This window comes from Anthonomus grandis, chromosome 11 (assembly GCF_022605725.1).
Source record: "Anthonomus grandis grandis chromosome 11, icAntGran1.3, whole genome shotgun sequence".
Classification (NCBI taxonomy): domain Eukaryota; kingdom Metazoa; phylum Arthropoda; class Insecta; order Coleoptera; family Curculionidae; genus Anthonomus; species Anthonomus grandis.
The window spans coordinates 19,930,912-19,951,149 of NC_065556.1; the positions used below are offsets into that span (position 1 = coordinate 19,930,912).

General features: G+C 32.7%; 4 protein-coding genes across 9 annotated transcripts in view; 2 read left to right on the forward strand and 2 right to left on the reverse strand.

The window, feature by feature from the left end:
• The window catches only part of LOC126742374 (titin-like), a 131,496-nt gene extending 128,551 nt beyond the window's left edge, over positions 1-2,945 (reverse strand). The window contains exon 1 of one of the 2 annotated variants that reach the window (XM_050449022.1): positions 2,525-2,945. In XM_050449022.1, the coding sequence (XP_050304979.1) occupies positions 2,525-2,694 (170 nt within the window). In that variant the 5' untranslated portion in view covers positions 2,695-2,945. The remainder of the gene's footprint in view (positions 1-2,524) is intronic. The other variant, XM_050449021.1, reaches the window with a different exon arrangement.
• Positions 595-20,169, forward strand: LOC126742378 (fatty acid-binding protein 12-like). Of its 5 annotated transcripts, none has more exons than XM_050449028.1 (5): positions 595-746; positions 12,005-12,095; positions 14,115-14,287; positions 14,344-14,448; positions 14,501-14,666. In XM_050449028.1, exons 1-5 carry the CDS (start codon positions 726-728, stop codon positions 14,549-14,551), a joined length of 441 nt encoding a protein of 146 aa, XP_050304985.1. In that variant the 5' UTR covers positions 595-725; the 3' UTR covers positions 14,552-14,666. The 5 variants fall into 5 exon arrangements, with proteins under 5 accessions (XP_050304985.1, XP_050304984.1, XP_050304983.1 ...); XM_050449027.1 differs by lacking the exons at positions 595-746; positions 14,344-14,448; positions 14,501-14,666 and adding exons at positions 2,335-2,495; positions 19,803-19,907; positions 19,957-20,169; XM_050449026.1 differs by lacking the exon at positions 595-746 and adding an exon at positions 2,340-2,495.
• On the forward strand, positions 9,316-10,947 carry LOC126742377 (intraflagellar transport protein 52 homolog). Its single transcript, XM_050449025.1, has one exon. It carries the CDS (start codon positions 9,619-9,621, stop codon positions 10,876-10,878), a length of 1,260 nt encoding a protein of 419 aa, XP_050304982.1. The 5' UTR covers positions 9,316-9,618; the 3' UTR covers positions 10,879-10,947.
• On the reverse strand, positions 10,902-11,684 carry LOC126742379 (UPF0545 protein C22orf39 homolog). Its single transcript, XM_050449031.1, has 3 exons — positions 11,470-11,684; positions 11,249-11,410; positions 10,902-11,196 (listed from the first exon to the last, which is right to left on the reverse strand). The coding sequence occupies exons 1-3, from the start codon at positions 11,506-11,508 to the stop codon at positions 10,969-10,971; spliced, it is 429 nt and encodes a 142-aa protein (XP_050304988.1). The 5' UTR covers positions 11,509-11,684; the 3' UTR covers positions 10,902-10,968.
• Positions 20,170-20,238: the final 69 nt, after the last annotated feature.

Consider the following 20,238-nt stretch of genomic DNA (forward strand, 5'->3'; position numbering starts at 1 on the left):
ATAAAATTTATATTTCAAACCCATAAATGCACTAAAAACTATAAATCTTTTTATAGCGAGGCTAAAAAGGTTATGTAGACTAAAAAAATTCAAAATTATGCTAAGTTTGACAGTGAGATTTGTCACTATGGCAGTTCTCAGAAAAAATATTTTTTTGTGAATTAAGTTACTATAAATAAGCAGTATTATTAATAAATATATTAATATTGTTGATAGTGTTTAAAAATGTTGATCTATGAAAAACATCCAAGAAAAAGGCCTTCTTCCTATGACACAATAAGGTTAGTTTTCTAATGTCGAAATGATATTTGACAAGTGACATTTGGCACAAGAAAACTTTATTTCTTATAAATTAAATTCATATTTTTTTTAAATACCTAAAATATAAATAAATGCCTTATAAACTAGAAAGTGGGTATAAATTAATTTAATCTTTCTCTATCTAGGCACCTTCACTCTAGGGAAGCTAAAAAGCTTATGTACACTAAAAGATGGCTGAATTAGGTTAGGTTTGGTTGTTAGGTTATGTTAATGGCAAGTGACATTTCTTCCAAAATATTTTTTTAAATGGTTTTTTGACATTTTTAATGTTTATTTTAATGTTTTTTAATTTGTTTGATAGCCTGTTGGCAAAAACTGTGAATTTATTAGATACCTTAAAAGCTAGAAGATTGCAAATCTGACAGTAGAAACAAATTTTTTCAGGAAAACATGGTTTAGCTATCATGCAAATAAAAACACTTTTAGTAAGTATTTTTGTTAAAATTTTTCTTTTTTCTCCATACTGGGATTATTCTGATTACCAGGTACATAATTCTAATAAATTATTCTCCTTTATTCTAAATAATTCAAAGAAACACTTCACAGAACATTAAAAATTAGCAAAATATATCAATTTCAATGCCAGTAGCTATTAATTAATATTCAAGTTTATACATACAGGATAAAATGATTATTTAATACTGTTATATCTACAACAACTTGAATTTTGATTCAAAAGAATTCTAAGAATGTTTGCTAATGTTACCCACCCTACTGGACTGATTGTCTAACATGTTCGGGAATAATAGACTTCCATTCTAGGAAATATTGTTTGGAGAGAGTATAAATTGATGAAAGCCTTTGACAAATCAAAAAATGAGCCACTGCCAGGCTGTTGATCTCTGATATTTATTTAATTTACATTATAGGACTGACTGATTATTAGACTTATTGATATCTTACAATGTGTTAAAAATTTATAGTTCCCCGTACCAATACTTTATGCATTATTTAGGTGACATGTCTACTTAGGTAAATGACAAACAAAAATATATCAAACAAAATTGTATTAGATGATATTAATAATGAAGACATGTTTGAAGTAAGGAAAACTAAATATTTAAGTCATAATTGATCAATGCCTCAATTGTGTTCAATGGACAGAACACAATTATCTTGCAGGAAGAATTAGACATTTGATCTAGAAGTCTTATATACTAAGATAGTGGTACCTTCAAAATTACATTGCAGCCTTTAAATGTAGTGCAAAATCATGTTTTAAAGGTCATTTATAGAAAAAAATTATTACATGACAATATAAGCAATGTAGATTGTGTGCATATTTTCATCATATGTGTTCATACCTCCGAAATATCTAAAACAATGTCTATATACACAATTAATCAGAAATAATGCTGGAAATTGCTTGTTCCTTCCAATTCATACATGAGAAGTATAAATTTAAAGTTTATAGACTGCTTAAGACTAGGTAGGTATTAGGTTGTCTATCTGCTTAGCGTTGAACATGAAATGTTATGTTGAATACTTAAGAGAGTATTCTTAAGGGTGTATATTATTAAAGAAACAATATATTTCATTTAAATAATTATGATATATTTTTATAATATTGATGATTTGTAAATTACTTTATTGCTTGAATAAAATTTTTTTTATAAAAAAAAAACTTGTTCATAAACAAAAGGTTACCCTCCAAGACTCCCTTTAAAAAGAAAAAACAAAAGTTATAAGAGTTATTCCTCTGAATCATTTAGCCTAATAATTCTGAGTTTCTGACTTATATTATGAAACATAAATTAAGTCCCAGAAAAATTAACAATGATGCATTGAATGAATGTGTGAATGTCATAAGTTCTACTATAGGTCAACAAATTTTAATTGGAACAGGGTGAGTAGGTGGATATAGGATGAAAATATTTGTTTTTAGTAGTACGTCAGTAGACCCAGATGATATAGTTGATACAGAAATTTATAAGAAAATCTCATGAATTAATGCTAACATTTTACAACAAAAAAAGCTCTACCAGCTTTGGTCATGTATAATAACAAACCATGTCATGTGTAAACACAAGATAAACATCTCAATTAATTCTATTTTAATATTTATCACAACTTGTTTACAAATCGTCAGTGTGTTAGCGCAGTCGCACTCGACCTACGATACTCCTTGTTATTTGGTGACTATTATTGATAAACAAATATTGAAGTTTCACAAGGTAGGAGACAATATTTTATTCTTACTTACTTTTGGCTTAGATACTGAGTGGTCCAATCGATAATGCCCCCGACAACTTCGACGTTTAACAATTTGTAACTGCCTAATTTCACTGGTAGTTGATCGTTCGGGTTGATCGTCTTTTCAAAATACTCGAAAAACTCCCGATACGTGGTCAAATAATCGTCTTTGTTGGCCATCGTGCCCGTATTTAATTTAAAACTTAGTATTCGAGGGGGAAAAAACGGCGGAAAAAGCACACAGGGTGTTTAGTTACACAATTTTCACTATTTCCTGTGTGTGTGCAGTCTATGTTTTAAGCGAGCGTTTACGGCAAGTGACTTACTAGAACAACTTGAGCATAAAATTAATATAAATTTATACAGTTTTAATAAATTATTTAATTATTATTCACACGGAAATTTTGTTTTCCTTCGGCAGGATTATACTGAGTTCTTTATTTTTAATAAGTGGTTTGTTTCAAGGACATGACATATAGCTCAGTGGCCTAATGTGTCACGACTGTAGACACGTCAGTACAATAAATGTACAATGATTTTAGTACAATAATAACGAAAATGGTGAAAATTCGTAAGTACTATCCTGGCGGATTGCTGACGTTATAGACCATTGGCGTGCCATAAGGCACATATTATTTATTTCTCAAACTCAAAAATGCTTTATTGTCAATATAAACATGGAAGTTGTAGACAAAGCCAATAGACTGTATATTAAAGGAATAAAAACGAGAAACTAATTTAAAATAAAATAAAATTGTATAAAACTTTGAAAAATACTTAAATGCTAATCATTAAAAAATTCACCTAAACTATAGTACGCTTTACTATAACAAGAAATATTTTCGTCCTTGTACGTAGGCTTTTTTCAGTCTTAAGTTGTCTTATTTCTAGTGGAAGTTTATTAAACAGCTTTCTACCTCCATAGAGCTACGGACAAGTTCAAAATGAGGAATGGGTAGCCTCAACAAATAATTTTGTCGCGTATTATAGTGGCTTCCTAAGTGGAGTTCCTGTTTATATTTTCTAAAAACTAAGCAAACTGTTTCCAAAATAAAAATACAACACAGGGTTAAAATATTATGACTTACAAAAAGCGGGCGACATGAGTCACGAGGCTTGGCCCCACATAGATATCTAATGGCCCTTTTCTGGAGTACAAACACTGAACTAAAAAATGAATTTGAACATGAACCCCAAAAGCAAATTCCATATCAAAGGTGCGACTCGATAATCGCGAAGTATGCAGATCTGGCGATGGAGAAATTAAGACTGGTGGCAATAACCCTTAGGGCGTAGCAGCCTGATGAGACTTTTTTACATACATTCACAATATGGTCTTCAAATTTAAGTAACTTGTCTATGGAAAGACCCAAAAACTTACTGAACGGTGGCATGGTGATGGCTTCATTATTTAAACATATATCATTTGTATTACATTTAAAATTAAGGATATTTGTTTTGGAAACATTAAATGTCAAAAAATTTGCATCACACCAGTCTTTTATTTTTAACAAATCTGCACGTATATTGGCCTCCGTTTGAGAAACATCAGAGTCGTGCCAGAGGATGGTGGTATCATCGGCAAACAATGTAAATTTGCCAGTTACCTGCAGTTGTGGCAGATAGTTCACATAAATGAGAATACTGATCCTTGCGGAACACCCACATTTATATTAGGTTCCTTAGAGATACCACCATTAAATTTGACAGCCTGGACACGATTTGATAAGTAGGAACGAAACCACTCAAGGGCAGTTCCTCTGAAACCATAGAGCTCCAGTTTCATTAGCAGCACTCTGTGACTCACGCAGTCAAATGCCTTGGACAAGTCATAGAATACCGCTGCCGCAGCTTCACCAACATTCAGTCGGTTGTACAGGTGCTCTAGAAAGCTAAAGATAGCATCATTTGTCCTCACAGACTCACGAAAGCCAAACTGCTGAAGACTCAATAGGCCAAACCTATGTAAAAATGAGACCATCCTCACCTTAACGAGCCGTTCCACTATCTTGGCTAAAGTAGGCAATAACGCTATAGGTCTAAAGTTAGAAGGACAGTCGCGATCGCCACCCTTGTAAAGAGGAACAATCATTGCTCTTTTTAAGCACTCTGGGAAAACTCCAGACATAAATGAAAAGTTAATTGACTCGGCTAAGACTTACAAAGCAACAAGAGGTAAAGCAGAAAATATTTTAAGAGAAAGCCCATCCCAACCTGATGAACTTTTATTCTTAATATTAACCATTAACTGTTTAAGGTCTTCTACACTTTAAGGGCAAAAAAGAAAGATTCGGCTACTACCACATTGCTGAGATAGTTCCTGGGATCTATTTTTTGTGAGAGTTTGGCTGCAAGGTTACTAGTAGTATCACAGTAGAAGGAATTGAGGACATTGGAATCTAAGGTACTTGGAATAACCAAGACATTATTTTTGCCCCTTAGCTCATTTAAAATCTTCCAAGACTCTTTTGCTCTGTTGGAGGAATTATTTATCCTTCTTTGAAAGTAGGTCCACTTAGCCATTTTGATTGAGTTTCTGTAAATCTTGCGGTATCTGTTATAATAATTTAAAAATGTTGCATTGTTCATAGCGTTCATTACCTAATGTAAAAAAGGGAGCGCATATTTTTCCCAGATACTCGTAAACCCTTAGTACTGATCACTCGTTAAAGCCGGTTGAGGTGCCTTATAACAAACGCAAATTTTGTAAAAATATAAATGTTATAGAATGTCGGAGAGAACAAAAAAAATCTTTGGACTGTTAGATGGTAATAAGGAAAAGTTTAGTGAATTTATAAGTGCAAAAAATACCCAATCACTGGAAAGAGAAAACAGTAAGTAAATATATTCCTTTACTAGTGTTTTAGAACTCCAGTTTTTATTGTTTTTTCTTTATTAGGGGTATATTTTTATCATTTTAATACGTTAGGGTGGACTTAGCATATTTAAATACTACCTAAAGAAGGGACTTGGCATTTTTTAAGTTAAGCAATTTTATGTATTTTCTTTTCTTGAATAAAAATTGTTAGCAAATTAAAAGTATAAATAGACATATTGATAGTCATTTATACGAGTTATTGTTCCACAATTATACCATTTTTAACATATTTACAATGATTCCTTTTTGTTTTAGCATTAGAATCCCCAAATAGCCATAAACTAGGAGCTACATTTTTTAAATCAACTAGTGAAAATCAAAAAACCTCTGGGGATCATTTTCGTTTCAATCCTGTTGAACCTTCTATGACATTGACGCCTGAAGAGCTTCCCACAATGCCTCAAGTACCTGAAAAGTTGCTTTCTAAAAAAAATTCAATTTTTTTTTAAATCCTTAGAAGAATCCGAGATAACTTTAAACGATGGTATTAGTTATACAAAATGGACAAATCATTTCTAAAATATGGACAACCAAAATAGCCAAGATCTAGGAATTACGGTAAACTCATTCAATCATTCAACAAGTGAAAATCAATCCATCCCCGAGAATAATTTTTGTTTTAGCCCCATTCAAACTTCTATACTATAAGATACCTGAGGAACTTTCGCCAATTCGTCAAGTTTCTAAAAAGTTGCCTTCTACAACTGTTCGACAAATTTTTTTGTAAATCCCCAGACGTATCCGAAGAAATTTTAAATGATGGTATTGGCATTAGAAAAGAAATAAATAATCATACTTCAAAAAATGATCCTAATGAGGTTTTGTCTACATTAGGAGAAAACTCACATATTACTGCTGACCATCCTTTCCAAGGATCTTCACGCGACATTTCCCAAAATGACCAAACCTTAATGGATTTTAACAGTGATGATGATGTAGCTGATCCCATATACGAGACGCCAGTAAATGAAAATGATGAGTCTGAAAGTACATCTGATTCTAGTGGGGAGGAAGCGGGCAATCGACGAAAGGGAAGAAAGAGGCGTAGGAACCCCGAGCTGTGGAAGAAAAATACAAAGAAAACTGCAAAGCATGCTGGACTTGAATATGTTACAGAAAGCAACAGACTTGTTAAGGCGAAGGCAATCAAACTTTCATGCAGTGATAGTTGTAAGCTGAAATGCAAGACAAAAATTTCTGAACAAAAAAGACAGAATATCCATACCGAGTTTTGGAATTCTAAAAGGAATTTTGAAACCAGAAGACAGTTCATCGCGTCGCATGTTGAACAAGTACCAATACAAAGAGTGCGGGAAAGGACAGAACAGAGAAGCGGTCAAAGAAAGCACATGAACAAATATCATTTTGAAATGAACGGTTCAAAAGTAGTTGTCTGCAAAACATACTTCTTAAATACTTTAAGTATTTCCCATCAGTCAGTCGACACCGCTGTTTCAAAAAAAAAAGAAGGCGTAATACTCACACCAGACAAAAGGGGTAAGCACACCCCCGTAAACAAAATACCGGAAGAGGTGCGAAATAGTGTAAGAGATCATATTTCGATTTTCCTGTTCATAAGTCACATTATAGTCGAGAAAAAACAACACGGAAATACTTGGGCAATCACCTAAATATATCACGAATGTATGCTCTTTACCAAGAAGACTGCAAAAATCTGAAAATAGATAATATAGCAAAAGAATAGCTTTACGCCGAAATATTTAACTATGAATTTAATTATGCTTTTAAGAGTCCTGACATTGACATATATGATATTTGCGACAGATTTAAATTACAACTGCAAGAGGCAAGTGTTCGAGAGCAGATTCTGGCAATAGATATAGCCTTAAGAAGACTGATAAAATAAGAGCTAGGGAAAATAATACTGAAAAGGTTGTGATGATCGATCTCCAAAAGTGCCTTCCAACTCCGGACGTACATAACAGCCAAAGTTTTTACTCGTTAAAGTTATGGACGTACAATTTAACAATTCATGACTCAACTGCTGAAAATGCATTTTGTCTAATGTGGGACGAAAGTATATCCGGAAGAGGTGGCAATGAGGTTGCTTCTTGTCTTACTAAATGGGCTATCGAAAATATAACTGATCAGACCCAAGAAGTCACAATATGGTCTGATAATTGCCCTAGTCAGAATCGTAACTTAATCATGGATATGAGCTATTTTTGGATACTACATCTTAAGCCCAAAATTAAAATAATTAACCACAAATATCTTGCAAGAGGTCACACCCATCTCGAAGCAGATGGAGACCATGCGTTGATTGAAAGAGAGAGAAAAAAATACCACAGTTTGAAATAATGACTCCCTAGGACTGGCAGCAAATGTTGTTAACATGGAAGTAGTCGATTTTAAAAATTTTAAACAATTTTATGAGGGCAGGGCAGCTCCTTATGTTGCAAACAAAAAATCTGAAAATGGATTGGATAATTTTCTTATTTCAAATTCGGTCCAATTACAGGTTCGAAGAGATAGCCCTGGTGTACTATTTTACAAAACCAATTTTGACGAAGAAAATTTCTTGAACGGTTTTCAGACGGTTAAATACCATTGCAGATGCAGGAGGTATTTCAGCAATAAGAACTGGACCCAAGCCAATATCGACCAAAAAATACACTCACCTCCAGAAACTGCTTCAATGGGTACCTACCAGATTTCACGATTTTTATAAAAATTTACAACATGGTTCGAACGAATCAGAAGATTAAATTTTTGGTTTCAGTTGTAGTACGTATGTATGCTGATTTTATGTAGTTCCTATAAAGTTGCCAAAATAATTTTGAAACAATGTATACTTCTATTGTTCTATTAAAATAAGTGCCAATAATTTTAAAAAATCGTTATTCCTATGTTCATAAATACACACCACTTTTCTATTCTTATTGTTAATACTCAGCTATTGCGAATACTCACCAAAAACTGTTTTAAGTGTGTTTTTTATTTTATTTTTAAGGTGGAAAAATAAACGTTTTGACTCTAGTGACTTATTTTTTTAGTATCAAGGTAAAAATATAAAACATAATATTTTAAAATATTTCAAGTCCAGTTATAATATTTATTTATTGGACTTGGAATAAGTCAAGTCCAATAAACATTTTTTCTTTAATGCTAAATTATGCCCATAAGTAAGTCCATTTTTGAGAAAAATTAACTACTAATTTTCAAAAGCTTTAGGTTCTTATAAAGTACACTATTAAGGAATACTATTACACCAAATTCATAAAAATTCCCTTATAAACAAAGTAGTTATAATATTAATACATCATTTAAAAACTTCAAATGCGCCTCCTACAAAATTAGGTTTTTGGAGTTGGCATAGCGTGGCTCTGGGGTACAGATATATATTTTAGCATATTTTAAAGAAATAAATCGGAGATACTTAAAGCCGATAAGACCCTAGGTCTGTGTCCAGTTAAAAAAATATATAAATAAAAAACAAACGATAATTTGGAAGATATTATATGATATTGCTCAATACGTCCAATAATCCGTTTGTGGCAAAGGTCCGTTGGGAATTATATTGTATATTTCAATAAAATACTTATACAAAATTCAAACAAATATAACCTAGAGAGCCTCAACATTTTTGCCCCACATAAAAATAACTTAGTATTTTGCTTATTTGTATGTTAATATGGCAAGATCGCCCTAGGCAGTGAATAAGCAGAAAACAAGCTTCATTTGTTGTGGAGTTTTTGTATTGTCTTTTGAAAAATGCGTTGAAAATTTTTGTTTTTTTTTAAGGTTTTTTTTGACCTTTATTTTGTTCAAAAACATCCTGTAGCTGCTTTTTGAATTTAGCTATGTAGTATAGATGCTGTTTCACCGTATTTTATAGTTAATTTATCCCAATCACCACCCCAATTCATTCCCGGGTCCCATAAGGCTAAAAAAAACACCTTTTGTAAAGCAGCGCCGACAGTTTTATGTTCTATAAAGACACTAGAATAGACCTATATAGAGAAATTTTCTTATAGTAGTAAAATAGCGGAAAACCATTTTGTAAACTATTATCAGTATTTTTGCTTCAAATTTCCTTTTTTTCCCATATTGTGAACTATTCCAATTATCAACTAGATAATTATAATTGGTTATTATCCAACAAACCGGCTAAATTGGCAACACTGCTGCAGCGACCCCTTCACGACCGTTACCAAGGCAACCGTCGGCGGCACACGAACCCAAACAAATAGAAAATTTGAAAAATGCCTTCAGCAGATTTTGAAATGGAAGATCTCAACAAAAATATGATAATATTTAATGGTTCAAAGCAAGAACTGTTCAAGGTGAACGAAAACTTCAAAAGTTTCCATAGAAAATTAAAATCGGTATCGAAAGTGTTAGTGAATCGTGATGAGATCAATTTGGACGCGTTGAAGAACTGCAATTTGCTGATCCTGCCTGCTCCTCAAACGTTTTTTGAGGAGTCTGAGCTTAAGGCCATGGAAACTTACGTGCAGGAAGGCGGTCGGGTATTAGTACTTCTGATTGAAGGGTCACCGAATGACCCCTGCAACATTAATATTCTGCTAGAGCGTTTTGGTATAGTACCAAATTTAGATTGTCTGATTCGCACACATTATTATAAATATTTTCACCCAAAGGAGTGCTACATTGCTGACCCCCAAGTGAATTCTTCCTTGAATAAGAACAAATCAGACATAAAGTTAATTTACCCGTTTGGTTGCACTATGAGCGTCTTAAAACCCAGTGTAGTATGCTTTAAGAGTGGCTTTGCATCGTTTCCAGTTGATTGCCCTTTGGGGGCAGTGTATTACAATGAAAAAACTGGGGGGAAACTAGTGGCTGTTGGCTCAGGTCATATGTTCAGCGACAAGTATCTTGAGCAAGAGAATAATGACCTTATGAGAGAGGTTCTGCTAAAATTTCTTCAAAGTAATGAGCAAGTGCACTTTTTAGCTACAGACCACGATGATATGGATGTGACAGATAGAAATATAGTGCCTGAGACAGCTGAATTAGCTGAGAAACCCAAGTTATGCTTAACAGATGTTATAAGTAATACTTCAGTGGTGGATTATGTAAAACTCTTTGATCACAATGTGCACAGCATGAACACACACTTATTACCTGCAACACTGAAGTTATATGAAAGATTAGGGGTGAAGCACACTGGTTTGAAAATCATAACACCAAAATTTGAAGCTCCTTATCCGGCTTTGCAGGCAGCAGTGTTCCCTCCATGTTTCAGGGAACTTCCACCACCTTCACTAGAGCTTTTTGATTTAGATGAGGCATTTAGTTCAGTTTTTTCAAAATTGGCACAGTTCACTAATAAATATGTGATGTCTGATGCACAGAATGATGAGGAAAAATTCTTGAGTAATTATGTGAAAAGATGCTGTAAAATTGTTGGATCAGATGAAGAAGAATCGGCTTTAAAGTTGTTGTATAACATGGGCACAGAGATTGCTGAGTTTAAGAGCATAGACAACATAAAGTAATATGAAATAAATAATTATTAATACTAGGTGTAAAGTCTATATAATAAACTACTTATAAATAAATAACAACTTTTTCTGTTCCTAGTGCTGTCACAAAATTGTACATTGGAAATGAGGGTCAAAAGATGGTGGTACTTCTCCTTTCATCTCTTTTGATTTAACATTAAGATAGCTATTCTCATATTCTTTTTGTATGTATTCAGGCAACGGAGAAGCCCAATTTTCCGGAGGGCTTTTCCGCTTGGTCCAGACGTCATTCTTGTAATGGGCCCCCAGGCGTTCTTTTCTTCTTTGTTTCTCTGAATGAACTAACTCTTCCTACAGATGCCTTCAATATACATTAAGTTCATTACAGGAAGGTACTACTTACTCCTGCCTTTACATCACCCTCAAGCCATTTATAGCAGTTAATCGAGTCTCGCTTCCACTGTCCACAATCTAAGGTCTTGCCAAATATGAATAGTTGATTTAGTCTGGCTCTGATTGAGGTGCAGTCCTTATATTCTTCATCGTAAACCGCACATTTTCTAATCTACAATAAAGTCCTAGGATTAAAATTGGGTGATAACAAGGGTCTTTTTTATGGATTACCAGCCAGTCGTCCTGGATTTCAGGGTTATTTTCACTCATGGGTGCCACAAGTTGTATGAAGGGGGTCTTGTGGGGAAATCAAAACAAATACCATAACCTCAATTTCTTCTGTCAAAGTCAGCAGTTGTAATATAATGTCAAAGTTTAGTCAGCAATGATAGGCGAGTTCGACCATTTTTCCTCTAGTTTAAATTTGACTGTGGTGTGGTGTATATTGAGTTTGCCCAAATAAAATCGAGAAGTTCGTAACTGCCGGGGATTCCCCCTTGTTATGTAATTTGGGCGTGGCTTTTATTCAAAAATGCCGCCATTTTGAGATAAATTGTATCAGTTTAACGATAATTGAGTAATATTCATGAGTATAATTATTGTAAACATACATAAAATAGGATGAACTGTTTGGGTATAGAAAAGCTTATCAGAATGATTAAATTAGTAATCATTGTCTGATAAAGTATATGAATAGCAGCACATCGCATGATAAGAACAATTATTGTTACTATGGAAAAATCTCATTAATTACTGTGTTTTTCAGATCGCCTATTTTCATTCCAAAATGGTTCAAATAGTAGGAAAATACAACCACGTGAAGAGTGAGAATCTCGATGAATATTTTAAAAAATTGGGTAAGAGCCTTTTTTATTATAATAATAATATCTTTATTCAACATTATTTAAGTAGGTAGATAATTTGTCGTCTATAGTCAAGTTAGAATAAAATTATTTTAAAATGTACAGAAATATAATGTAATAAATGTTTACAGTTTAAACACTTTATACATCATACATAGTTATACATATTAAACTTACTACAGAGATGAGCCGTGGGAGCTTTCCTCATATTTAAAGTTGGAGAGTGGAATTTTATTTTTTAGTATATAATCTACAAGCTCTAGACTGTACATGCACCTATCAGCACTTTTTTTCTGACATAAAAGTCTTATTAAAATGTGCCGATGCAAGCCAAAAAATTAAACCATACTGCCGAGAAGATAGTAAAAAATATAGTAAACATTCCATAGGGTTCCATCATTTACCGAGTCTTTAATCTGTCGTGGTATTTCCAGGTGAGTTTTTGGTCATCAAGATGGATACCCAAAAACTGTATGATGAGTTCCTTAACACCAGATCTTCCACTAAGTCTACTAAATAATCTGTTATCTACAGTAATATTTTTTTATGAAACTGCATAAAAAATTTCTTTTCACCACTAAGCCATTGTCACACTACTGCAGTCCTTAGGAAGTAAATCTATATGTAGATTTCTTCGTAGTAGAATATTTGTGTCGTCCTCATATAGAACAGCCTGATCCCGACCACCGCAGTACTTCTTAATATCATTTACAAAAACAATGAAAAAGGGAGAACCCTAGAAAGACTTTGCGACACACCTACGTTAGCCTATTCTACACAGGACTTCACACCATCAATAATAACTGCCTAAGTAAAAGGCCACCCAGTCATTAGCTTCTGTAGCGGCAGGTTATGGTTTATGGCGTCGAATGCATGTCATAGAATAAACCAACAGCTAACTCCTCTTTATTTTGTGCGCTATAGACGCTAGTCTATATTTAGCGGATTATTTGTTTGTAAGAAATCGAATAGTCTATTAACGAAACATGTTTTTTGATATTTGACTTCACACAAATTGCTGTCACTAATTATATCTTGATTTGATACTTTATTGTTAAAAACTGGTATGTATTTAGAAATTTTTACGAGATCGGGATATTCTCCCGATTTGAATGATTCAGAGTTCATTTTTTATTGCTTTTATAGTTTTACCATGTATTTCGTCAATACCAGTTGCTGGCTTACGTGTGGTAAGTAAGTCAGCTATCTCCGAAGGTGTGACTGCTTTCAGGAAAAAAACTAGAGAGGCCATAATTGGTCAGCCTAATTTTGCTAAAAATTTGCATCGGATTGATATGTCAAGAAAGTAATTTATTGAAACCATCACAGTCTTTGGTAGGATAATAAAAGAAATACTGTTTTTTTTGTTGTTTTTATTTTTATTAAATATAAAAATCTTCCAGGTCTTCCGAGACAAATGTGCTGCCTTTGCTAATCTTTTATCATTTTTTTGTTTCTTTGTAAAGTTTTAAAAGCTCTCTATATCTTTCAATGTAAAGTGGGTTTTTCAGTCGAGTTTCAATTAAATCGCACTTCATTCGATTAAAGAAGACACAATTAGTGTGTTGTGATGTGGTTGAACAAACAAGTGGTTTTATTTCTTTCTTTTAATTGTGTTTTAAAGACGTCGTAATAGAAAATTACAGTATTTTAATAAGCAGCGAAAAATTGTCCTCCATCAAGTCCGAAGATCCATGCATTTCTTGCCACTGCTCACCTGATACCGCCCTACATAAACTATCGATATCCCTTACTTAACTTTTTATTTCTGCAATATACAATTTTTGGCGTGTTTGCGACTATTTTTTCAAATCCTTATGTCTACATACTTGATATCTGTGATCCGAACAAAACAGTCGAGTTATCTTAGCATTGCTGTCTATTTCTATCCACTTTGAACTTGTGCGGTAACTCTGGTGGGTTGCCATTATAGGTGAGGATATAAATTAAGTTCCGATAATATATTGAGAAAATAATTTTTATCGGAACTGTATACTATGTACTCATTTCCAGGTGTACCATACATCCCCAGGAAAATGATGTGTGCCTCCAACCCAACTCTGGAAATTTCCAAATCTGAGGATGGATCTTGGACATTTACCACAACCACCGCTTTTAGAACCGTGTCTTATATCTTTAAACTTGGTGAAGATTATACCGAAACCATGCCCGGAGGTACCTTAAATGTAAGAACTTGATGGTTTTATTTATTTTAAGATACGATTATTTCTAATTATTTTAGTGCAAAACAACTATGGAAGACGATAAGCTCCTTACAGTATGCTCGGCACAAGATGGAACGGAAATGACCAGGACGTATGTGTTTACCGATGACGGTCTGACAATTGTAAGTATAAGTGTATTTTTTTTGGCTGTTTTTTGTATATGTTTGCTTTCAGACGTATAAATCTAAAGAAATAGAGGCCATACGTTATTACAAAAGGGCTTAAAACTTATAAACACTCGCTCTTGGATCTTTTTTTAACTGTAATTTAAATATGCTTCTGTGTGTAATATTTTATTTGTTATTGTGATGTATGTATTCAATAAAAATGCAAAAATAAATTCAAATATTTTTATTTAATCCAACCTAGAACAACGACGTAAGACACATCACCCGGATAGCACCGTATGTCTAATGGACATCCAAAATTAGTCCAATTATTATCTAGTATGTCCAAGTACCAAAAATGCATACTCACTTGACATCCAGTGGATTACGGGTTTAGGACGGACATCCATTTATATTCTTATTATTGTCCAATGTTAAAAATTTGGATTTCTAACAAAGCGTTAAAATTTCTCTTACAACGGTTGATCTATTTTAAACAGGGATTAAGGCCGTTGGTACAACTATAATTTTGAAAGAATTCTCGGACAAAAAACAGTAAAATTAATCAAATTATAATTTTAATTCATCGTCTACAACTTTTAGTTCATCTGCTGCTAGTTTATATCGTTTATGCTGTGTATTAGAACTGAATGTATAAGCAGAGATCCAAAATGTTTAAAACACCGGTGACAATGATGGACACATCCTGAATGGCGTATGTAATTCCTTAGCGTTAAAAAAGCTTAGATGTCTAGTGACTAGTGTGCTGTTTCTTGATTAGTGAATCCCCATTGAGTCCGTAGTCCATTCTTCATCATACGGTAAAATAACATAGTTATTTGTCATACCAAAAAACCATTAGCAAAAATATGAGGAAACTCTTAATTTAATGTTTTATATAAAGACACTTGAAATAATTTTGTTTCTTTAAAAAATCCATTAAGTCATTATAGTAGTAGTAGTATGACACATCAAGTTTATAAAAAAATATCATATGGTCCTACCAACAGTATTAGTAGGTTAAATGGGAAGTATCTCGAGGATTATAGTAATAATAAAAGAAAAAAATAACTTGAGCCTTGATCATAAGCATGCAATACCTGAAGATTTTGAAACATATCCTCAAAGACTCATTTTTCTAAAATTGTTTTTCTTCTTATGGTCATGCAATGAGAAAGATTAAATTTGATGAATCTGTCAAAGTCCTGTAGAAATAGAATAGTGACCCTGAACCTGGATTTATTATTTTAATATATCTCTCTAAACAAGACCCTTTCCCTTGCAAATCGATCGAGTCATGGTTTTATTTTTCCATGAAATTAGAATTTTTTGTTCCTTAGTCAAAATGATAAAACACCTATTTTTGCAGTAAAAATTGGAAACTTTTTTTTTCAAATGTCATAACTTCTCCAAATATTGACCGATTATGACCATTCAACTTGCAAAATGTTTGTGACTACTACTAATAAACACTTACTAATAAAAGTGATAACCGTTGCTGAATTGCCTTTATCACTTGTTCGAACAAGAAAAATCAAAAAACATTAATAACTGTCAAGCAATAACATTTCTCAAGACCATTTCTGACTCAGCAGGCACGATGCCTACCTATAATTCAGTTTAACTTTTTATATTCCCTGAACTCAAGTTTTTTATGCACTTGAGATATTTAATTTCATTTTTGTGTAAGCTAATTTTTCAAAAGGTTATCTTATCAGAGTGATTAAGTTAGTAATCATTTTCTGATAGATTATCTGAATAGCACATATATTCAATGAGAAGCGCAAATTTTCTTATAAATCCGCTACATTTATTGAATATTTGAACAGTCTTCAAATTGTTTAGCTTCAGAATCAGTTTCAAATTGCTTAGTTTCGTTCCAAAATGGTGCAAATAGTAGGAAAATACAACCACGTGAAGAGTGAGAATCTTGATGAGTATTTCAAAGCATTGGGTAAGACTCTAGAAAATTGCCTTTTTTGGTGCTAATTAATGCGTTTCCAGATGTGACATACGTTCTCAGGAAAATGATGAACACCTCCAACCCAACCATGGAAATTTCCAAAACTGAGGATGGTACTTGGACAATTACCACAACTACCAGTTTTAGAACTGTTACTTGTACGTTCAAGCTTGGGGAAGATTATACCGAAAACTTGCTAGGCACTACCATAAATGTAACAATTTCATTGTTAAATTTAGTTTAAGATAAAAATGTTGATTATTTTAGTGCAAGACAACTATGGAAGGTGATAATAAATTTTTCACAGCATGTTCCACACCTGACGGAAGAGAAATGACCAGGACGTACGTGTTTACCGAGGACGGCCTGACACTTGTAAGTAGTTATATACTATTTATTAAATGTTTTTTTTTTGTATAAAAACCGAAAATAAATTTGTTGATTGTAAGAACTTGATAATTAGAATATAAATAATTCATTTTTTTAATAACATATTGCAAATTTTGAATTAGTTTAGGTAAAAATAAAGTATGTATTTTATGTATATTTACAATGACTTAGTTGAATTGCCCAACTATTTGAAGAATGACTGCTAAGCCCTAATACATTTATTTTAATAATATTTTCCTAGAAATCATCATTAAACTTAATACGTCATAACATACATCATAAGTTTCAAGTTTCAGTTGTCAAAAGGAACGATTATATTTGATATAATGTTTTTTTATTAGATTAATTTCATCATTAATCTTATATTGAAGATTTTCATTTTTCTAAAGATCAATTCTAGAATTTTATTAATTCTGCCACTGTCTTCGGAATCAAGTGCACCGAAAAGCTAATTAAAAACTTTACTTCCTATGTTAATTAGTCCGCGTTTTCTTCTATAAGAAAAAACAATTGTGGTCAAGAGATGCTCATAATTATTTAAAATAGAATAAGCCTGCAAAATAAGTTTGCTGGAAATTGCGCAATAGTTGTTCATTTTTGCGAGAAAACCTAGTTGATATTTAAAGTATACTTAAAATAGATTACAAAATTATGTTTGCTCAAGATTACTTTAGCCCCCTTAAGTTTGACTGGTAAAATAGGATTTGACAACTTCTGTATCGAACAAAGACTAAAGAAAATTATTAGAATAATGTGTAAAGAGATTAGAAGACGCATCTTGATCTTTTGATTACATAAGAGTGAGTAATAGTGATGTAATAAAATCTTGTGATCAAACAAAATATGTTGGTCACATAATATATAATGTAGCATCTAAAGTTAGGAAATTAGTATATAAGTTTTATATTTTAAGGGAGATCTTAAATGCCAACTTGTCAATTTTAATTTATAAATCCTTGGTAGAATCTATATTGCGTTATGGAATGGTGTTATGGGGTGGAACCTATAAAACTACATTAAGACCTCTACAAACTGTCCAAAACTACATTCTAAAAGTAATAAATAAAAAAAGTAGATTTTCAGCAACCAATCTGTTATATAATGAAATAATGTTTAGTGTTAAAAATTATTTATTTTATCAAAAAGAGAAGAGATAGATCATCTTTATTTAACACGGCAAAATGTAAATACACTTTACCAGTTAGTCATCAAATATTAAATTTAAAATCTTTCAACTATTTGGCTTCAAAATTGAACAATATCTTACCTGTAACAGTTAGAAGAATAAAACAAATTAAAAATTTTAGTAAAAAATGTAAGAAGTGTAATATTATGGTACATTTGTGTAATATTATGGAGTATGTATGGGTGTGAGTATATAAATGTATGTATGTAGGCACATATAGTACAGCATAAGGGTCGATCTATTTTTCAAGCTCGGTCAAGGTGGGGAGTCGTCGCGAAGACACCGACGACCCGTCTGGTTTTTGGGGGTTTGGCCAGTTTTACAAGGCATAAAAACGACCGTGTATTTTGTGCAAATAAATGGTTTGAGTTGAATAAAGCAAGAGTGTTTGTAGTATATTCCCGGTGTGTTATTGAACTTTTCCCGTGCTGCAGTGAAGCCGTCACCCACCCTGAGAGCATAAACATAAATACGTCTCAATATATTAGAGCATGTATGTGTTGCACATACAGACATTGAGTTGTCTAGGTGCAAAAATAAAACTATGATGTTACAAATATATTTATTTTTTAGTCGTAAAGAAAAATATGTATATATATATATAAACAGTAATATATTTATTTGTATGTGTATCTTAATATTTAATTCACTTTTCCGCTTACTGCAGTAACCTCAAATATTCACTTGTAACTTATTCGGAATATACATCTATACACTTTTGAATGAGGATATTCAGTCCCCGGGAACTTAATTTTTAAATGAGGATATTCGGTCCTGAAAATTGGAACACACTGATGTAATAACACTTTCCGCCATAACGGCACTATGGTTATATATCCCAAATGTGGATTATCCGTCACAATCACCGTAAAACCCTATCCATAATAATAGTGGCATTAGGCTTTACTTTGCCAGACTGTGCCAATCCTACCAACTGCGCCAATCACGCATTGGCTTCCAGCAGTTTTATGAGTAGGTTAATGAAAGTTACTCCAATAACTTTAGAGATTTTTGTTGAAAGTTAAGGCTGGCAACAATGAATTCTAACTACTGCTTCTACTTAATGTAAACTCATCATACATTCATCATACAGTATGGTACAATTAGTAGTTGTATAGGTTGAACAACGTCACTTATAGTTTGCCTGAACAAAGCCAAAAGATGCTCGCCATGGCGAGGGATTCCCACTTGTTTATTTAATTTGGCCGCGGCCTATATTTAAAAATGGCGCCATTTTAGGAGCAATTGTCATTTGAAGGATAATATTGAGTAATCCGATAGAAATTTCACATTTCCGAGGAAATTTTATTACAGAATTAAGGCAAATAAGATTAAATGTCATAGATTATCTGTTTGGCTAAAGCTTATCAGAGCGATTAAGTTAGTAATCATTGTCTGATAAATTATCTGAATAGCACGTTCCACGAGAAGAACAATTTTTATTATTAATCCTCTATATTTGAACGCTTAATTTCGCTTCAAAATGGTGCAAATAGTAGGAAAATACAATCATGTGAAGAGTGAGAATCTCGATGAATATTTTAAAACATTGGGTATGAGCCTAAAAAATTGCCTTTTTTATGCTAATTAATAGGTTTCCAGATGTTCCATACATCCCCAGGAAAATGATGTGCGCCTCTGACCCAACGCTGGACATATCCAGTTCTGAGGATGGTTCTTGGACATTTACCACAACCACCACTTTTAGAACCATTTCTTACACTTTCAAGCTAGGGGAAGACTATACCGAAATCATGCCAGGGAGTACCTTAAATGTAACCATTTTTTTGGTAACGTTATTTATTAATATACACAATTCAATTGTTTTAGTGCAAAACAACTATGGAAGATGATAAATTCCTTACAGTATGCTCCGCACCAGATGGAACGGAAATGACCAGGATGTACGTATTTACCGATGACGGTCTGACTATTGTAAGTTGTTTTTTTTTTATTAGCTGTTTTTTTATATGTTTGCTTTCAGACGTACAAATATAAAGAAAAAGAGGCCATACGTTATTATAAAAGGGCTTAAAACTTTATGCCTAATCAAGTTGGAGGCTTTGAATGGAATAAATCACATAAAATCGGTTAATTTTTACGATTGTTTTAGCTGTAATTTAACTACGTTTATGAGTAATATTTTACTTGTTATTGTAGTGTATGAGTTCAATAAAGACACAAAAATAAACTGAAATACCTTTTTATTTCGTCTAACTAACATAAGATAAGATAAACAACAACATAAGATAAACGAATCAAAAAC